Source organism: Liolophura sinensis, chromosome 7, assembly GCF_032854445.1.
Source record: "Liolophura sinensis isolate JHLJ2023 chromosome 7, CUHK_Ljap_v2, whole genome shotgun sequence".
Taxonomy (NCBI): domain Eukaryota; kingdom Metazoa; phylum Mollusca; class Polyplacophora; order Chitonida; family Chitonidae; genus Liolophura; species Liolophura sinensis.
The window spans coordinates 50455012-50476560 of NC_088301.1; the positions used below are offsets into that span (position 1 = coordinate 50455012).

Genomic DNA, 21549 nt, shown 5'->3' on the forward strand with positions numbered 1-21549 from the left:
ACTTCATAACGTGTATATTAATGACAGTACTTAATACGGGTTATCACATAATATTCATACTTAGCAGTCTGAATCCAAAAATACGGGTGTTATGTGTGATAGCCCGAATTAATTTGCATCAGTATACCAAGTATGAAGTCTGAAGGTGCACTATTAATGGCGCTATAAGCCAAATAGCTATTCATATTGCAGCCCCTGTAGTGGTGGAAACGTATGCATATCACCTGATATCCTGTATGAAGTGTCACACAGGGGTCTCCTGATCTTGGAATTAAGAAGTGTGCATATCTGGCCCGTGATAGCCCGTAATAAATGTCAGTAATATACCTGAGTGCATGTATATTACAAAGTATGAAACCTATAGGTGAAGTACTAATATAGACAGACGAGACAGCTATTAAAGCTGCTGTTCACAGTGGTGCCCCCTGGTTGTGGAATCACGTGATATCCTGTATTAAGTGTCATTAAGTGCCCCTCACCCCCACCTGGAGTGCGTAATGCTATACGCCACATTAAATGTCATTAATATACCAAGTGTGAAGTCTGTATGTGCAGTATTAATGGAGACCGCTATTCATAAGTATGCATGCGTATATGTGATAAGTATGCATATCACGTGACAGCCCGTATAAGTGTCATTAATATACCAGTATGAAAGTCTGTATATAGGTGCAGTATTATTTGAGATATATCCTGAAAAAAATTTTAATTCAAGTAATTTCTGGTCTGCGTTGAACATTTAACCGCCAACTAACAACCGCCAATTATATTCCTGTATATAAGGAAGCCGGTTAATGCTTTCATCGATCGTCCCATCGTACATCACCTGACAACGAAACGAAGCGATGGAACGATAACTTGAAGGGATGGAATGAAGCCATGGAACGATACTGCAAAAAATGACACGGTACTGCGAAGCATTGTAAATCATTCTTACTTGGACAGCAATATACTGAAGGGGTTTGCATATGGCCTATACATATCACGCCTTGTAGCATTTTTTTGGGATCCCGTGTATTACGTGACGATTTCAATAAACGTCACAAGTTATTACTGCTGATAAAACTAGTTTGTCAAGGTTATTGCATCAAAAAGTAAATATGGAAAGAGCGTCCAGAATTTCTTGCACTCTCCTTCATGATTGTGTGTAATTTGGCTTAACCCGAATCTAGGTAAATTCATAGTGTTGAATTAGATTGCCACGTTGAATGTGTGAACCTCACTGAAACAAACAAAAGCATAAAGAAAACTAAGGTTCAAGGTCACCTGCTCTCCGACTACGACTACGTCATAAGTAAGATTCTTTTAACTTCTGACATTTAGGTCAAGTATGGCAATCGGCATGATTTGGCTGGGAGAAGTCAGTGTGCAGTTCGCACTTAGGTGCTAGCTGCACGTATTCAACAAGGACAAGTCAGTGTTTATTGTAGGCTATACCCCATGTATTTAATACTGCACATACGGCTAGACTTCATACTTACTGTATTAATGTCAGGTAATGCAGGCTATCACATGGTGTGCATACTTCGCGATCCCAACACCAGGTGGCGCCTATGTAAATATCAGTCTAAACACCTGGCCTATATCCTCATCAACAGGGCATACTTACCCTACAGATTTCATACTTAAGAGTTGGTGTATTGATGCAACTTAACGCAGACTATCACGTGATACGCATCGTTCACGGTGCCAATGAAAGGGAGTGCCACTGCGAATATAACAGTCTGGTTATCTGGTTTGCCTGTATCTCCATTAATTCTGCACCTACAGACTTCATAACGTGTATATTAATGACAGTACTTAATACGGGTTATCACATAATATTCATACTTAGCAGTCTGAATCCAAAAATACGGGTGTTATGTGTGATAGCCCGAATTAATTTGCATCAGTATACCAAGTATGAAGTCTGAAGGTGCACTATTAATGGCGCTATAAGCCAAATAGCTATTCATATTGCAGCCCCTGTAGTGGTGGAAACGTATGCATATCACCTGATATCCTGTATGAAGTGTCACACAGGGGTCTCCTGATCTTGGAATTAAGAAGTGTGCATATCTGGCCCGTGATAGCCCGTTATAAATGTCAGTAATATACCCGAGTGCATGTATATTACAAAGTATGAAACCTATAGGTGAAGTACTAATATAGATAGACGAGACAGCTATTAAAGCTGCTGTTCTCAGTGGTGCCCCCTGGTTGTGGAATCACGTGATATCCTGTATTAAGTGTCATTAAGTGCCCCTCACCCCCACCTGGAGTGCGTAATGCTATACCCCACATTAAATGTCATTAATATACCAAGTGTGAAGTCTGTATGTGCAGTATTAATGGAGACCGCTATTCATAAGTATGCATGCGTATATGTGATAAGTATGCATATCACGTGACAGCCCGTATAAGTGTCATTAATATACCAGTATGAAAGTCTGTATATAGGTGCAGTATTATTTGAGATATATCCTGAAAAAAATTTTAATCCAAGTAATTTCTGGTCTGCGTTGAACATTTAACCGCCAACTAACAACCGCCAATTATATTCCTTTATATAAGGAAGCCGGTTAATGCTTTCATCGATCGTCCCATCGTACATCACCTGACAACGAAACGAAGCGATGGAACGATACCTTGAAGGGATGGAATGAAGCCATGGAACGATACTGCGAAAAAATGACACGGTACTGCGAAGCATTGTAAATTATTCTTACTTGGACAGCAATATACCGAAGGGGCATGCATATGGCCTATACATATCACGCCTTGTAGCATTTGTTGGATCCCATGTATTACGTGACGATTTCAATAAACGTCACAAGTTATTACTGCTGATAAAACTAGTTTGTCAAGGTTATTGCATCAAAAAGTAAATATGGAAAGAGCGTCCAGAATTTCTTGCACTCTCCTTCAAGATTGTGTGTAATTTGGCTTAACCCGAATCTAGGTAAATTCATAGTGTTGAATTAGATCGCCACGTTGAATGTGTGAACAGTTACAATCAAAGCGCACCGGAGATTGTCATATTTCATTGTCAACTTACACTCTAGCATGGTACATAATCAGTTGAATACTTCTTTCCTTCAGTTGCCTAGAACATACCTTGCATCTTTGAAACATTATTGGAAACTGCTGACCGCTTCTCTTGGCATGATTCCGGTCTAATTTCATACTTTATATACGTTCTTTGTTTTTTGGTGGTTTGTTTTCATACGTCGTTTTGGGAATGCGCCTTGCGACTATTGACCTGGAACCTTCTTATTTATAGACGGCTGGTATACGAATGTCTGTTTGGATCCATCGTTCCATCGCTTCGTTCTATAGCTCAAGAATTTTCGCATAGCCAGAACAGTACATTGTGGCCTTTACTGATATATGATATTTGATGGAAAAGTTCCGGTAGTGCAATTAATTGCAACACATGAATCTCCTAGCTGATGCATTTTATTACGTGTATTTCAAGGAATAAAAAACATGATTCATGGAAGTTTTATACTTGTCATGTAGTCATGTAGATGTATAACGCGCCACATTAGAGTTTATGACAACATAAATGAATAGGAAGTGATCTAATAAGCCAGTCAAAAGCCAGGGCGATCATACCAGAAATTTTCAAACCTGTAGAGTATGAGCGCAGTCAAACTCGAGTACAATTTGATATGGCACACTGGTGTCACTATGAGCATTTTTAGTGCGTCCCTCCCAGTCTCTCAGTACAGTGATTTCAAACACCGGAATTGCAAAGTAATCTTAAGTAAGACTGAAAATAACTAGGAGCCTTAATCATGAAACATTGACTGATTTTTTTATGATTACTTTCCACTAGAGAAGAAAAAACGTTTGAGAAAGCCAATTAAATTAAGTTGCTATATTCCAGACCGCGCACATACGGGCATTCCCTATTGTATTCTCAAGTAGGTGAAAGACAGGTTTTGATTTACATGTATTTCACCTTGAAGATGAGTCAACACCGATTCCGTGCTCGCGCCCAGTTACCAGGTGAGACAGTTGACATGTATATCGCTGTGTTACGTGATTTGGCCGCTACATGTTCTTTCGGTGATTCTCTTGATTAAATGCTGCGTGATCAGCTGATTGAGAAAAACAGTTAAACTCGTGTTCGAGAGCGGTTATTGCTTGAAAGCGATTTGAAACTTCCCAAGGCTATTGAGACCGCCCGTCATGTAGAAAGTGTGGTGAAAGAAGCCAAATCCACCTTGCCAGTTTTACCAATTTTCCAGCTCTTTACAAAAAAATGTGCAACTTGTGGACGTAAAGGCCATTTTGCTTTGAAAGAAGTCCAGCGAGTGCATTATGTCTCAGAGTCCGATGGTATACGGTAAAACATAAGTCGAGCATGACCGCAGCTTACGCGCAGTACTACAGCGTTTAAAGAATGCGAACATTACCTTGAATGGGAAATGCCATTCAGTACTGATCGACTTGGTATTCTGGGGTATGTGATTGATTCACGGTGATTTCGCCCTAACTCTAAACTAGTAGGCCTACAAGCAATCACCGACGCACCTGTTCCAGAAAACGAGGACCAATGCTGATCTTGGCTAGGTATACCTGCGTATTACGCGAAATTTGTGCCGAATTAGGTTCATCCGATTCGCCAGTTACTGCAACGCGACCGGTTTGCCTGATCAGATTCCGCTGATCATGTATTCCGCTCAGATAAGAAAGCTATAGTGGACAGTCCTGTTCTGTCTCTCTTCCACCCGAACTGCGAGACCATAGTCACGACTGAATGGTTCTGAACATCTTATCACTTGTGCATCGCGTATGTTAAGGGCACTGGAGAGAAAGTATTCCACAGGTGAACGCGAAGCACTCGCTTATGTGTTGGCCGTGTGCTTAAGTGGCATACTTATTTATGGGGTCTCAATTTTGCGAACAATCAACAACAACTGTTTATGCTGTTATCGTCAAGAGGTCAAGGTCACAGATCTATGCGTATCGCCGGATGGAATGCCCTTTTGATGCATTACAATTATTCAGTATCGCACAAGCTGGGTAGGCCTACACAGAATAAGGTGGCTGACGGGTTATCGCGACTTCCCCTGAATACCTCTTCCCCGGGCCATTGAGGAAGATTGAGACGCTGTTTGTGAAATTGTTCTAAATGATAAAAATGCTGTCATTTCTGCTTCTTAACTCCGTAATGCTACTTTGTCCGACGAGACATGTCGCAGACTCATTTCTCACATCCATGACGGTTTTCCTCCGACAAAGAAATAAGATGTAAATCTATAGTCATACTTTCTGATACGCGACGAACTGTCAGCTTACAACAGTGTAATTTTCCGAGGTAGTCGAGTTGTCCTTCCTGCCGAACTACAACCAAAAGTGCTGCAGTTGGCACATGCTAATCACCAAGGCATTGACAAAACTAAACCGAGACTCTGTGATTTGTATTGGTGGCCGAATATCAACACTCATGTGGAAGAAGCTGTAAAGCACTGTCTAACTTGTCAAATGAATGACAAATTCGCATCTGTACGCGTTGCTCCAAAGCAATCTGTTCCTTTACCGGAGCAAGCTCGGCATAAGCTTGGCCTTCATTTCACATCTGTGCGCCTGCTCATGAACGATTCATGATTTGTTTGATTGATTACAGACCAAGTGTCCTGAAGTGCATGGCTTTCGTTCGTGCTATCACTACCGTGACTGTGAAAGACTTTTTGATTAAGGTTTTTAGCAGGAAGGGTTATCCAATTGAGATTGTAACCGATAATGGCCCTCAGTTGCTTTCACATGATTTTGAAGATTTCCTCAGATCGAGAAATATTAAACATAGACTCTCGTCTATATATCACCTGCAGGGAAATAAAGAAGTTGGGCATTTTAATAGGGTTTTGAAAGAGGTTATTCAGTCAGCTCGATTTCAGAAACTGATTGTTAAAACTGAAGTCACCGACGTTTTACGTTCATACAGAGGTACTCGTCGTACTACCACCGGCGATTCTCCATCCATCATATTACACTGTCCACACATGCGCACAGCGATTAACAGACGAGACATTACTACACCGCCAACTCCACACTCCGCAGAAGCGATTAACTCGCGCGCGAAGTCGTGTCAGTCCAAAAAGCAAGTACTAATGGAGTGTCTGCACGCGAGTTTCGTACCGGCGATGTTTTTCCGTGTTAAAATGACATGGAGAGTACCAAAAGGTCAGAGCAAGTTTTCTGATCCAATCCGTATAAGCAAACGAATAGGTCAGAAAACAGATATTCCTGAAAACGGAAAGAAGTGGAATGTAAAATATTTGTCATCCTTTCATGCGAATTACAACTTCTGTCAAAGTATACGTGGTGGGGTGGAGATCGATAGTTTTAGCCAGAAGTTGGGTGCGAATGTTAACACGGATACATGGACTCCAGATACAAATCAGTCTAGATACGGCGCGAATGGTAAGCCTTCTAGAGTATCTCCGCTTCCAGTATGGACCAAGGACTAGGTTATGTACTACTCAGACTGAGATTTTCTGTTAGCTTGTAAGTTATTTTGTTATTCGCCAGTTGATACCACGCCCTTTTAGAGGAGGCGAAATGTTTTGTCCTACGCACATGGTATTGTGTTAACAATGTAGTATGACGTCGTAGTACACGGCACTGTAATTTAAAAAGCATTGTCTAGGGCTGGACGGTAGATGTAACAGTACAGTAAATGTTTTGGAAACCAATATATACTGCTGCGTCGAGTTATTCTTCTACAAGCTGCTATAAATGCCTTCCAGTCCACAATGTTAATTTTTAGGTGAATTGCTGTAGCTCTTAACAATACATATTTTTGTAGGTACAACTTTGGTGTTATTCCAATTCGTCACTCGTCATTACACATGGCTAACGTTTGTGTTCACTCCCACATCTAAACTTGACCAGCGTGACATCAGTGTTAGCTGATAATGGAATATATCTCAACAAATATTTCTCAGTTTTACATAGATCAAGCTTTATGCATATGCCACTGAAAGGTTGGCATATAAACGAACACTTTGAATAAGAAATCTTAACTGGCATTCAGCCACGTATCTAACAAATATCCCATAATGTACCCATAAGGTGAGCATGTTCCCCAACAGAGCATGCGCCGCTCACTACCTTTCTCTTTACATCATTGCCACAAATAGACAGAGCGTTTTAGAAGTATAGAACTTGTTCAGTTTTGACATTAAAGGTAAGTACAGCTACTGAAGCCTAGTTATACTTTAGGCCAAGATAGATGAACTAGTGTCACTCATATCGTGCGTCATATGTCCGTGCCACGAGAATTTTATTTTCCTAGTATTGTGTTATGTACAGTAAGTTTCTGAGTAAAATAGCATGCCCTAGGTTACATATAATACTGACTTGGTTAATCAATGAGTGGTCCAGCTTTCACGATATAGGCCTTCATGAATTACATGTCATTTGCCGATTTAGTCGGTGCGGGCAGCTGCGATGGTGTTTTGGCCAAAAGACTCTCCGAAGATGCTGGAAAATTCATTTTGGTTCTTGAGACCGGTGCCGATGACCAGGAAAATCCAGACATTGCCGTTCCTGGAAATCTAGGCAAGCTTCAAAGCACAAGTTTTAATTGGGGCTACAGATCTGTCTCACAAAAGGGGTCGTTTAAAGGTTATGAAGAGCAGGTAAGTTCACCAAATACGACATTCTTTTAGTTTGAATCTGTTGTTTGTTTGTTTGTTTAGCCTTATGCTAACTCTCTCTCGAAACAGAAGCTGTGAAAAGAGTAAAGGGGAAATCCACGAATGTGTAGGAAGCACGAGGAAACAAACTGTACATAAGAGCAATTGCAGCAGTCTAATAATTGGCCAGTGTTCACATGTATAACCAGTCAAGTTCGACCTCTTTTCAATTCACCTGAATTGGGTTTTTGTTCCATAACCGTAAATGCTTAGATAGTAACTTTTACGCTCCTTTATCTTGAATACTGAAGATAAAATATATCATTTGACTTTTACCCAAAGATGTGTTAAGATTTGGTTCAGTGTGTAACTGCTGCTAGTTTTAAACCTGATAAGTTTTATGAGGATACAGTGTAACATCGGCGATGGCGTTCGTCAGAGTTCGGCCGAGAGCTACCTGCGGCCTGCGTCAGGAAGGGACAACCTGCATATTGCTTACACAGTCACGTCACCAAGGTAAGGCTATAAGCGGTGGTCTAATTTAAAACGTACTTATGTTTAAAATCGCTTAGTTAAACCTCTCACTAAATCCGAACAGACTATTCACGTGAAATATTGTGTAATAATTAATTAAACAAGTCTTAAGATAATTCATGTCCGACTGAAAGTGTTCAAAGTATACTCGCACTTGTAATTTATGCTGCTATCAAATGCATTAAAGGCGCGTATGCGGCTCTCGCCAGCTTGTCTATGTCTATTTCATCAACTTGTCTATGTCCAGTGATAGTAGTATTAATTTATTTTCTGTTTAAAGAAAAAGACAAAATTATGTAAAGGAAAAAAACTTCCCATGCAAATTTAATTGGATATACCTTAATGTTTAGTACCACTAAGAATGCACTGATGCATATGCTCGTTGAATTGTGATGTCGTGTTTCAGAATACGCGAAAACAATAACCTAATGGCGATGTTCATTCTAGCACACCATCTTGAATTTCAGCATAAAGGCGTATGGAAACATGATATGGATACGTCTTCTTGTGCTATATGCTGTGAGTCCTGTTTTCAGTTGTTTACTGTTAACCATAAAACCTGAATTTTAGTATAGCCTGTAAGACAAAATAACATTCTTATTGTACTATAATACTAACCTCTTATTTATTGCAATGATGCCTAATATGCAAATTAGCTGTAGTGAAATATATGTTTGCTTTGTAGATACGTATTAATTTTAAAATTGCCCGAGCCGTAGAATTTGTCCGGAATGGCCAAAAACAGCTCGTCCCAGCACGGCGGGAAACTCTCTTGTGTGCAGGAGTTATTGGTTCCCCACAGATATTGATGTTGTCAGGCATTGGTCCATGGGCACATATGCAGGATTTGGGGGTAAGTAGTTGGCTATGGGAAAATAGTGACTATACTTTGCCAGTCATACTGTTACAACCCTATCTTTTGTGTTTTCATATTAATCTCATTTATTTACTCGTATTTATTTGGTCGTTGTTTAACGGAATACTAAAAACTACTAATTTACAAGACAGCGGCTAGGATTACGGTGAGAGGAAACTATCCGCAGGTTGAATATATTTTATTAAAATATAAACAAAACATAATTGTTTTTGACTGTTATGGAGATATTCTCCTGTCAATTGCATTAATTTAAATTTTTAAGGTGTGTCAATTTTGCGAATTTGTGATCTCCTCAGATTCCCGTGCAGGCAGACCTCCCTGTAGGAGATAATTTACAAGACCATTGCGGAACTTTTGGTATGGAGTTTGAAATAAACGAACCGTACTCTGTGCGGGAAACACAGGAAAATGATAACCTATACAACACCCTTAAAGCAGGTATGTCTGTCATAAGAACCTAACTATCAAACCTCCGTAACATTCTCTGTGCGTTTTATAAACCTAAACAAGTATAGGTTAGTTCCCTAATGGTATACCGGAGTGAACCATACATAGGCTTCCCCATCGGTTCGTCATGTAGTCTGTCACGAAACAATTTTCTTCATACTATTGGCCTGAAACTTGTTATATGGTTTCAACATGACGGCTTACAGATCAACATTGAGTTTCAGACGATTTCGTTCAATTTCGACAAAATTGTGGCCATTTTATCATGTCGTGAACTTTGACATAGCTAATGCTGAGATGGCCCAAACATATATTTAGAGAAAGGCTTCGATAGGCCTATAGGCCTTGGAACTTGGTATATGGCTTCACCCGGCGAGACAAGTTAACAGTTCAAGTTTTGGATCGTTTGTAAATATATTTTGCCATTTGTAATTATTAGAAGTAATTAGCAACGACCAAAACTAAAGCTGTGTGCCTGCAAGTATTTATACGAGGCCAATATTTGTCATTTCCCAGAATCATTAAATAGGACGCTAGTATTTACAAGTTGTTATGGGTAACGATCAACTTAATTGACGTTAAAAGCATGGTTTGTTAGGAAGTTCAGATCTATGCATGGGATTGACTTTGAGTCTGCGGTTATACTGTAACATGCACCCTAAAAATTAAATCACAGTAACAAAAATACCTTACCTGAAAACTAATCATGGGAGAAAGCGGGCGATGGTCGAGTGGTTAATATGCTTGCAATATTTACAATAGCACAAACGAGATTCAGTTTCAAAACCTGCTCTTGGACAGGGAATTTGTAGATTCCCAAGCTCTCGCTGCTTTTGGATCTTGGCGCCAAGAAGTGGTCGATGATGCTTGCGCTGCAGACTATTGCTCGCTATACATCTCAACTCAACTGTTTGTACCGAGTCCGACTCAGTTGTTAAAAAACATACGACTTTGGATTTAAACCGGTCGACAAGTAACGATTGGAATTCAACTCAAGTCGAGTTGCGTCGTTATTTCGTGTATACACGAGCGCTTTCGACCTGACGCATCGATCGAGTTGAGCTGAGTTGGGTTTTAAGCTCCCGTGTAAGTCTGAACATATGTAGGTCACAATTGGGAAAGCACGTCAGTATCTTGCCAAAGGTTGATGGTTTATGCATGACATTCCGGTTTCACCAACCCTATAAAACTACTGACTGAAATGGTATGATTTAAAAAAGATTGGATGTGGCGTTAAACAGTCAAATAATAACATGTAACAATGAAGTGAACTTTTTTCTCTGTTAGGATGTTTGAGAACAACCGTCGCAGAGGCCATCGGTTTGGTCCTGAGTGATGTGCAGGATCCTGGAAATCCAAATCCGGATTTAATGCTCTTTTTTGGCACATTTTGCTTGGGTCATTCAGAAAATTCTACATTCAAGGCAGACTCCGGTATGACTGATCAGGTAATGGAACACAGTCAGATGAACTTGGCTGTACTAACTTGTTTACACAACATTATTTTTTCCCAAAATAGCTGTTATACTGGGGCCTGTTAACAATGTTTATCAGGCTGGTGTGTAAAAGACGTTTATGAAAACTGGAAATGCTCAGAGGCTTATTTATATAGTGAACCGACACATTCTCTCTTACATGTCACCAGCTTTATATGCTATTTCTATATTATTAGTTACATATTCTTTTGGGAACTGATGTTGTAGGTTGTTTTGGAAATGGGTCCTGCGATTAGCCCTTTTACTTTATGCGAGTGGTATACGAATGTCGCACTACACCCTTAGATTTACCTGGATGTCATTTTGTCATGAAAATGACAGCTGATGTTCTTTAAATCCTTTTTTGCATTCTGCTAAACAGGCATCGTATGCATTGTAAGTAAAACTTTTCAAATATATCCGTACAAGGTTTTTGAGGCCATGTTCGGTGGAAACATGGGAAAAAAAAGTTTTCTGATCAATCCCAATGTGACCCACCCAAAGAGTCGAGGGACAATCCGATTGGCTAGCACTGACCCCTTCGCCCCGCCCCTGATCGACCCCAATACATTTTCTCATCCAGACGACATCAAGGTTTTGGTTGAAGGTAGGTGTATTACCAGTATAATACGTCACAAATGTTGCCCCAGTACATTTCCTCATCTATAACAGACAACGTCAAGGTATTGGTTCAAGGTAAGTATATTACCGGTATAATATGTCACAAATGTTGAATCAGTACATTTTCTTATCCATAGCAGACAGTATCAAGGTTTTGGTTGAAGGTAAGTGTATTACCGGTATAACATGTCACAAATGTTGCCCCAGTACATTTTTTCGCATCCATAGCAGACAATATCAAGGTTTTGGCTGAAGGTAAGTATATTACCGGTAAAATACGTCACAAACGTTGCCCCAGTACATTTTCTCATCCATAGCAGACATTATCAAGGTTTTGGTTGAAGGTAAGTGTATTACCGGTATAACATGTCACAAATGTTGCCCCAGTACATTTTTTCGCATCCATAGCAGACAATATCAAGGTTTTGGCTGAAGGTAAGTATATTACCGGTAAAATACGTCACAAACGTTGCCCCAGTACATTTTCTCATCCATAGCAGACATTATCAAGGTTTTGGTTGAAGGTAAGTATATTACCGGTATAATACGTCACAAATGTTTCCTCAGTACATTTTCTTATCCATAGCAGACAACGTCAAGGTTTTGGTTAAAGGTAGGCGTATTACCGGTATAATGCGTCACAAATGTTGCCCAGTACATTTTCTCATCCAAGGCAGTCATCATTTGTAGGTTTATTACCTGTGAATTACGTTACAAATGTTGTTCACAAAATAGGCTTACATCTTTTAAAGTAACACAAATGGAAGGCAGTTTAAGAAGTTTAAAAATCTGTATTTTATATTCTTGATGTTCAAATATCGAATGACCTCTCCTTGTAATTTTTCAGGCCTGAAAATCGTCCTGAAATTTGGCCAGAACAAAGCACTGAGGACCATTGGATGTAAATTTAGATCCCGAGTTCTACCAGGATATAAAGGGACTCCATATACTGACGAGTATTGGGAAGAGTTAGCTCGAACTTTGACCCTCAACACGTATCACCCTGCTGGAACATGTAGGATGGGGCGCGTGCGTGACGTCACAACAGTTGTAGATCCTCAGCTGTGGTAAGTTAAGAGAACAAGGGAGATTAGTTATACTGAAATACACTGACCACTCACTTATGCCTTATTTCTGACTAATGGTAGAATCCTTCTTCCTTGATTTCCTCGCTGCCATTTCTTTTGCATTTTACTTGTAAATATAGCTAAAAGTCATCTATAGCCTATAATGGCTGCCAGCTGATTGGGTAGTATGGTGAAGCTGACGTGAAGACAAGAAATATGCAGTCTGGGTGAATATTCAAAACTCTTAAAGTAAAGGTTTGAAGGTATTTGTAGAGTGTATACAGCTGTCTTGGCGTAGTTTATTTCAGGACCATCTGATCTTTCACACCTTTGCAACTGCACAAGGTCCGTATCTGTATGTGTCTATTCAGAATAGCCTATGCCGTCCTATGTCGCAGGTAAGTGATACGTATATAACTATGCTATGAACATAAATCTTTTCAGCATTTTCAACATTGTTATTTTACTTTCAGTGTGAAGGGAATCGACCGCTTGCGTGTTGTGGATGCCTCCATCATGCCGGAAATTACGTCAGCAAATCTCAACGCCACCTGCTTTATGATCGCAGAGAAAGCTGCTGATATGATTAAGGGGAAAGATCACGTGGCCCATTTATGAGCAAATCTTAACTGAGAATAGCTATACGATACCATCTAAACAGGCAAAAATACCTCTACTCTTATTCATGTACTGTATTGTGATATGGGTACTTATATGTACATCGACCTGTCTGCCTGTTGACTTGAAGTGTTTGTAGTTATTGGATGTATTCAGTTATCATGATTTAAATTGTATCTTGTTAGTTATTGGATGTAGTTTATTTGTAACGTATATGTACGTTATTTGTTATGCATTATGCCTTTCAAGAATGAATCTTACCTCTTCCTTGAGTACACCTGTAATGGTTACATTTTTCGGTGTTGAACCGGATCATTCTATCACTAAATTGGGCTTGTTGCCAACTGAAAAAGTACTTTGTTTTGGGTACCTCGTTTGTATTAATTACGTAAGCGTTTCAGGTATTATTCCTGCTTGACAGACACACTTCAGTTATTATTTGTTTGCTTATGTACATTACATTAGATTTCCATGTAATAAACAAATACGTCGTCATCATCATTATCAAACCTTAGTCGTAAAGCATAATAGACACATCTTTTTGCCATGGGACCCTCCGTGCTTTAAGCCCACCATATAGGTGTTGCGTATTAATTATCATAACCGTTTGCACATTTTTTGTTACCATATAACTATACAGGTAATTAAATGCTTTTTCCATCACCAAATATTTTATGTGTTACATACTGTTTATATTTGAACACACTTTCTATATAATAACTTCTCTGTTGGTATATAGAACTGAATACCATGAACGATGACAAATTTTATAACCTGTATCAGATTTTCCCTTTCGTACAGAGCATGCAAGACTCATTGATCCGTATATACTAGATAAGTATAACAGACTGAATTTGGAGATCCAGCTTTTGCTAGTGAAAGTGAAAAAAAGTTTTAAATGTGACGATAAACAGCAATAAATCGATTCTGGAATGTAATAGGAACAGAGTGCACTCCAATAAAAAGTAGCGGTTTTGGAAATATTGAATGTTGTTCCACTTGTAAGTGGAATTTGCTTTATGGCAATCTCTAGTTTTTGTTACCCTTTTCAAAAATCAGACGGACAAATAGCGACAAAATTTAACTAAGCAGAAATTTAAATATAAGTACAACAATCAAAGATTGTTGATTGGTATTCCTTTCTTCCATCTATCTATGTAAACCAACATATCCTGGAATTGACAGAGCGATGTGGCCCTCTAATGAATAAATGATTTGGAAGCGCGGGTATGAAGAAAAAAGAAGATGAAGGAAATAGACGACAAACAATGATTATTTAATTTTATTATTTAAAATTCATAAACGGAAGACACATACAGTGCACAGATTTTAATAAACTATAATTATATCAATTTAAAGACGTACCGATTTACGAAAATAATTCAGTTGCTGTAAATGTGGCTTGTTATCAGAAAAGCATTCTACATAATATGGATACAAGATGTTTGCAGATGCAGCTTTTTCCGGTGACAGCAATAGTGCAAGGGAATACCAAAAGATGGCATCAATGAATTTAAATAGTTGAGGAAGGCTGCAAAAATACCTGTTTCAAAGGTTTATAAACCGTGGGGTAATAATTCAGTCGAAAGCCTACGATTTCATTTCAGTGAAATCCTTTTACACTACAGTTGCTTGGGCGATTGCCTCCTAGCATTGGACAGCCTACTGATCTCAGGTTACAATATATGAGAGGCATTTGGTCCCTAGCAAAGATAAAAAAGTTTCTTTTAAATATGAATTACGTTCATTTTCAGTCCTTTCAAAGTTAAATTCAACCATACTTTCTAAGAGGTCAACATTGTTTCATCTCTCCAGCTGTTGTGCGAGCTATAAATAAGCTGTTCTAAAGACGCGTTTGGAACACTCAATATGGATATAGGTAGATATATTTACTGGGAAAAACATAAAACAATGAATATACAAAGGAGTAGAAAGCAAGACATTGAAAGCTGCATCCTTTGGCAAGCGCTTTCCTAGTAGGTAGTGTATAAGAGAGCACTATATGTCGAGACAGGCTTCCAGTAAGGTCTTCTGTCGATATTATATATATAGAAGTATTCTTCATACATTAACGGGAGCAATCAGGCCAACATCAGTAGTTTTTTTCTTTCACAGAGCATCTTACAGATAACTTTCTGTTTCAGTAAAATATGTATATATCCATGCTTCTTCTCATGCAGTGACGTTTCGAGTTCCTTCCTAATCTGCAGAGACCCTCCGCTCCATATACTCGCTTTACATCACTGCTTTACCCCTACCAAAGAAGACAACATTCTGGGATAACACCAATGACAGGGGAAATGATGTAAAAAAATTGAATTCCGGTCACTTCTAGGCGTAGGCTAAATGTGAACATGACCACGTGTGTGGCCTGTCCCTAGTAGTAATAATGACCTAAACTAGACGTTGCTAAGGGAGAATGCCTATATAGTGTTGGGTAAATGGGCTTATCTTTGAGAAGATTTTGCCTCCTTGTATGACGTCGTAAAAATCTGAAAACTTCCCATCTATTCGGCTGAATAGCTTGGAACTGGATTGGTTTAGGTTGGAAAGTCTCCTACTTGATGTGTGACGTAGTTCTCAGCGTTATTGGAAGAACTAGAGTCTCCAGGATACTGCCTGGGATAACAATTGATTTATCATGGCCTTTTCCGTACCTTGGGTTCTCAGTAAGAAGTAAGATAAAAATGTTAATTCCTCAACGATTTAACCGTCACTGTTATTTGTGTTTGCCGTAACTTAATGCGCACACATGTGTGCTCTCGTGAAACAATCATGCATTCCCGATAGAAGCCTTAACAAAATACAGCGTTTATATAGACTGACAGAAAACACACAGCCTCCTTATTAAAATGGCGGGAAGGCAAAATCTGATCGGCCTGACGTCTCCGTTAATTGAATGTCAAGAACACCCTGTGTATACGTATATAAAGTGTAGGAACTATTTACCCAAATAAGAGAAGTCTGCTTATAAGTTTAGAAACGATGACCACCAACATGTGGCTGGAGCGGAAATGACCAGCTCCGCTTCCCTTTCCATTTTTGCATTTGAGTTTCTCCTCTTTCCGGATTAATGGACATCTTTCCAGACCGCCGGTAGATGGCGATTCAATCGGTGGCAATGGGTTCAGCAGCACGCAATACTGCCGAAGTTTGCTCTTATTCTTCGTTACTAGCGAAAAAGCCACATTTTCTTTGAGTGACTCTTCGGACCAAGTAAAATTTTGGGAGTTATTCCTTTCCACTCCGATAATATAGCCGTTCCCAATCAGCGTTGGCGTTGTACCGTTCACGCACGGGTAGCTAGACTGCGTGGCGAGAATGAACACTTCCTTATGTACTCGTTCCCCATCTCCTTTCAAAACACAGGTCACATTGAACTTGACATCAACTAATCCTCCGGCACGTGCAAAATGATTTTCGTCGTAGCCAAAAAGTACCATTTTATACCTGAGGGCCATTTCTTCAATGGGAGCGGAGCACCCAGCCGCCATGGCCACAAACATTCCGAGCACTTGCAGTTTAATCATCGTCGCCATCATCATGGGAATACAAAAGCACTGTAACAAATTGAAAAATTTGTTAGAAGATTTTGTATGTACTATATATGTAAGCGTTTATGTGTTGCAAAGAATGAATACATATGTCTCGTTCCGTTGATAATTGACTTATATCAACCAAATCATTGTGCCTTCCAATGCCAATGCTTTTGAAATTTTCGAACAAGGGGCTTCATATTAAATACATCACTTCCTGTATAATACCAGAGTATGGTGTGCCTAGGATAAATATCATCAACAACTGTCTAGTTATATTTGGGTAACTAGCGTGGGAATACACTTAGCTAGAATCAGGGCAATGTGCATACCCGCAAGGTGCTGTGGTATGCAGATGTTATCGAATTTACAAAAATACTCTGTTTACGCACATCTTTTGCTTTGTGTGTTGGCCTTGGTTGTTCACAGAAAGCCGCTGCTATAAAGGAATGAGAGTGATACTCAAAGTACGCAAGCCTTGCACCGGGTATGTCCACCTTGCACGTGGACGTCCAGAATGCGGGCAATCACTGACGTTCGGAAAATTTCTCTCACGTTGGGAAAGTGCTACAACTTAATTTTTACAGCACGTGCGTAGCTCTCTTACCCTCACTCTTGGTCACGGCAAGGTCACTGGGGCCACGGTGATGAGGCATTTCCGTATTGACATCAGGGAATACAGTCTTTGTTGCAACCAAAATTTATTGATAAATGTTGAATATAGGTCCACGGGTGGACATCAATGATGATGATAATCTTGTAAACAAGCGCCCGAATTCGGAAGCTAAAACTGGTCTGATGGTGACACATTCGTTGTAGGGAGTATGGTGTTGCAATCTTGTTTCAGTGACAATTTATGCTCCTGGAAACTTTTTTTTTTTTTTTTTTTGCTAATGTCGACTGAACCTTACCTTAATGTGCAATGTACTTTTATAATCGCATTTGTTCACACTTATTTAATTTCAGGACATTTCACTGCATATTTACCCTTTTGACCGATTATATTTATTACAAAAGTACAGTTGGGATGTAGCTATAGTGAAAGTGCCTTAGTTTGTATACTCCACTATGTACAGAAGACCTGTTTATGTATAGTTATCCGATATGTCCTGCATGGTTATATATGTATAATGTTTGTCTCTTGACTCATTTATACACACATGTCAAGTACGTTGTGTTATCCTGTGCAATGACCGTGAAATCTTTATTGTTCCAGAATTGTTTGCATGGTTGAAAACACAAAAAACCGAAATACTGGATAGCAAATGAAAAACTGTCACAAAATATCTTGACATACATAAAAGTTTGTCGTATCTCTTTTTTTATAGATTGCGCTTGAAGTATTAATAACAATAGAAATTCTTGTTTTTTTTTTTTCAGCCTAATGCGAATAGTTTTACCCTTTCGTTGCATTTATACATAAGTGGTGTTCTAAATTTCATTTCTGTTTAAATAAACGGTATATAAACTGAATCGTGCGTATAGGACAAATACATTGGTGGAATACGGTGGATACATTTACAGATATCAGTGCCATTTGTTGTCTACAACTTTACATGTTAGACATATACAGTAGTGCAACACGGCGATACTTGTATATTTTGTTTACATATATAATAACTAGAGGTCCAGAGAACATTTCGGTTGTAAGGCATTCCGTTGTAAAGGCATGTCTTCAAACCTAAAGATCTGGAACCATATTTATCAAACGCCTTTTAAGTAAAAAATCGAAACACAGCTACAATTCAAACGTTGTGCTCTAGACAGTTTAAAATTTCTACTCCGACTCTTTACAACAATACAGTGTGCCATCCACAAGATGAGTTCTTTCCTGTCCTGAGTTTGGCTTATTAAGCCCGTGCAGTTAATGACTTAAGTCTTAAGTTTCTTGATAAATACCGGGCCTGGAGTTAACAAGGATATGGTTCGTAAAACACAAAATGTTGGTTCTCTGTGACTATGACTATTTGTGCTGAATAATCAAAAATGGGCGGTGCTGCCTTTAATAATGTTTCTTGTGGTTTGATTTTATTAATTGCGTGACTGAAATTTTTCTTTCTGTTTCAAAGATCAAACATATAAAAAGAAATCCACATAGCTTATAAGCGAATTTGAAAGAACAGGGATCAAGAGAACCTTTTATAGAAAAAAAGGAGAATATAGGTGGAGTCTATCGTGGCGACATACCCGACGGTCAATATGACAAACAAAATCTCAAAAGCATTCGAAGAAACCGCAAGTCCAGATCTTAAGTGAGGGTGAAAAACGTGATATGTAGAGTTGTAGAAAAGTGGATTGTAGAATACCGCGGTTTGTATAGCCGTGAACACCCAGTAGTGTGGGCAACTTCCGTAATACCGTAAATATTCTGACAAATTGAAACGAAAGCATCTGACAAAACAAACTTAAATATAGAAGTTTATCATTAAAAGGTAAGCTGTGTTATTTCACTGTTTGGTTAAATGTAGGCTATTTGTCAGGGGAAATAATTTTGTTTAACCCCGACATTATCTCCCCTGAGGGCATTATCTCCCCCTGGTACGTTATCTGCCCTTGGGCATTATTCCTGTTATTTGTAAATGGCTGTAGTTCTTCGTCTTGTAAACATCTTACAGATCAGACTCAGTGGCAGAGGCTCGATTTTACAAGCAAATTTTTTGTACATTATTCAACAATTTAGCAAGTCAGCCGAACAACATCTGTAATAATCCTTTCTGCATTACATCTTTGTGACTTCTTTAAAGTTTTGGAAGAAACCGATGACCTTTCTTTAATTTATTTTCTTTGATTTTGCCTGCAGAATTGTGATAATGCCGCGAGATTAGGGCAAAAGGTCGAAGCGTCGGGATGTCGCATCGGTGGGTTATGCTAAAGTGACCGAAAAACGAACAAAGGCAACATCTCGGGATTAGGTGAACGCAGAGCGTGGGAACCAGGTAGGACAGAGAGTGGCAGTCCTTAGTAACTCGCCCGAGGTATGGACCCCTCCGCCTCTAGATTCCTCTCCTTCTGACCCTGTGCTGCAGCGCTTTTTATTACGTTAGTCCCTTCATCTGTTAACACGGGACACCATGTGTCTAAATCAGTGGTTAGTGTATGTGATACACTGGGCATTAATTTTCCACAAGACATTAGGGTTGATTCATGCTTTTACTGTTGAACAGGGACAGAGAATTGATGGATTGTGTAGGATCATCCACTCTGTGTTTATCATCCACTGGTCAGCTAAATATCAAGGCCGGAGCTAAATATCAAAGGCCGGAGGTCTGGGGGAAGTTAGGCTTGCTTTGGCATATTTGGTCAGTATTTAGAACACAAAAAGGTTTTGTTCAGGACAGACAACCCTGCAGATCAAAATTGAAAGCAGTAATGACATGAGTGAGACCCTTCGTGTTGCTGTAACTTAGGTGCAATATTCAGGTAAAAGCTAAGCGTGTTACAGGTAAACTTAACTTGATCACAAACGCCATTTCCCGTTCACAGTGGGTGACATTCCGTCAGTTAGCCCCTTTGGCGAAAAAAGGCCGACAATTCTATTAATACGCATAAAGTGCATGAAAGAGCTTTTCGTTCTTTATACCATTTCAGAGCAGATTAATAGCTTATTCGTCAGCTGATTATTTGAACAAGCCTTTGCACTTTAATAATGTCAGTAAAGGTTTTTGCCACTTTGGCTAACTTTCACATCTCAAAAATTCAAATTTTGCCCAACTCTGTTATTTTGGTGGTCCCTGGCACCCAGTGGCAATGGGTCAGTTCACCTGTAGTGAAAGGTTTGTCCACAGATGATATAACTCCAGTAAATTAGCATGAGTACAGTTTTGTCAACACTTTAATTTATTAACTGAAAATCGCTCACTTTTGCTATATAAAGGTAGCTAACAATCAACATGGTCATCCGCAAATAGTGGCATCTTCATAGACACGACTTGAGTTTGTTCCAACACGGAGAGGTGGACAGGCTGTTATGTATGGCGGGTAGAAATACCGGGTCACACGAAAGAGAGAAAGTTGGACAGCATGGAAATGATCACCTGTCGGATGTCATGCAAGTTGATGTACAACAGACGACATCATTGCATATGTCAGCCATCAAGAACACAAACATGATTCCAGTTCATTTAGTCGACAGATTGATGGAGTGAAAAGACGTATGTCAGTCACCAACCATTTTATGCGACGGAACATTTTACATTGCCGAAGTTTGTCTTCTACCAAACAGACAGCAAACGACATACGAACGAATGTTGAGACTTATTCATGACTCATCTACAAGACTACACCTTCAGTTTGAGCCCGAGACAGTACTGTCAGACTTTAAAAAGGCATATCATAATGCAGTGAACTCTTCCCTAATGCAAAAATGAAAGGTTGTTTCTTTCATTACAGCCAGTATGTTTGGAGAAACTGTCAGAAGCAAGGCCTGCTGACTCTTTACTAGAACGACTGTGATGTGAAGAAACTTTTAAGTAAGGAGCTGTTTTATCCCTCGATCCCAAAGATAAAATTGAATAAGTGTGGATGGATGCCATATCTGAAGCTCCATTATCAGACAAATTTACTGGATTTATGGACAATATAACCGAATAATGGATTGAAGGGGTATGGGATATAAAAGTCTAGAACCATCACGTGAACTATGGCCCTAGAACAAACAACGCCTTTGAAGGATCGCACCACAGACTCACTTCCCTGGCCGGAAAAGCCCATTCAAATTTATATGAATACATTCATACAATTAAA

The 21549-nt window shown here is 39.3% G+C and overlaps 1 protein-coding gene across 1 annotated transcript; it reads left to right on the top strand.

Moving 5' to 3' along the window:
- Nucleotides 1-7071: 7071 nt before the first annotated feature.
- On the top strand, nt 7072-13869 carry LOC135471004 (L-sorbose 1-dehydrogenase-like). Its single transcript, XM_064750052.1, is given in 10 exon segments — nt 7072-7634; nt 8044-8122; nt 8125-8147; nt 8613-8684; nt 8851-9018; nt 9339-9480; nt 10777-10923; nt 11347-11571; nt 12433-12652; nt 13126-13869. Coding segments are annotated over 10 exon segments (1458 nt in total). The 5' UTR covers nt 7072-7397; the 3' UTR covers nt 13271-13869.
- The last annotated feature ends 7680 nt before the right edge of the window (nt 13870-21549 follow it).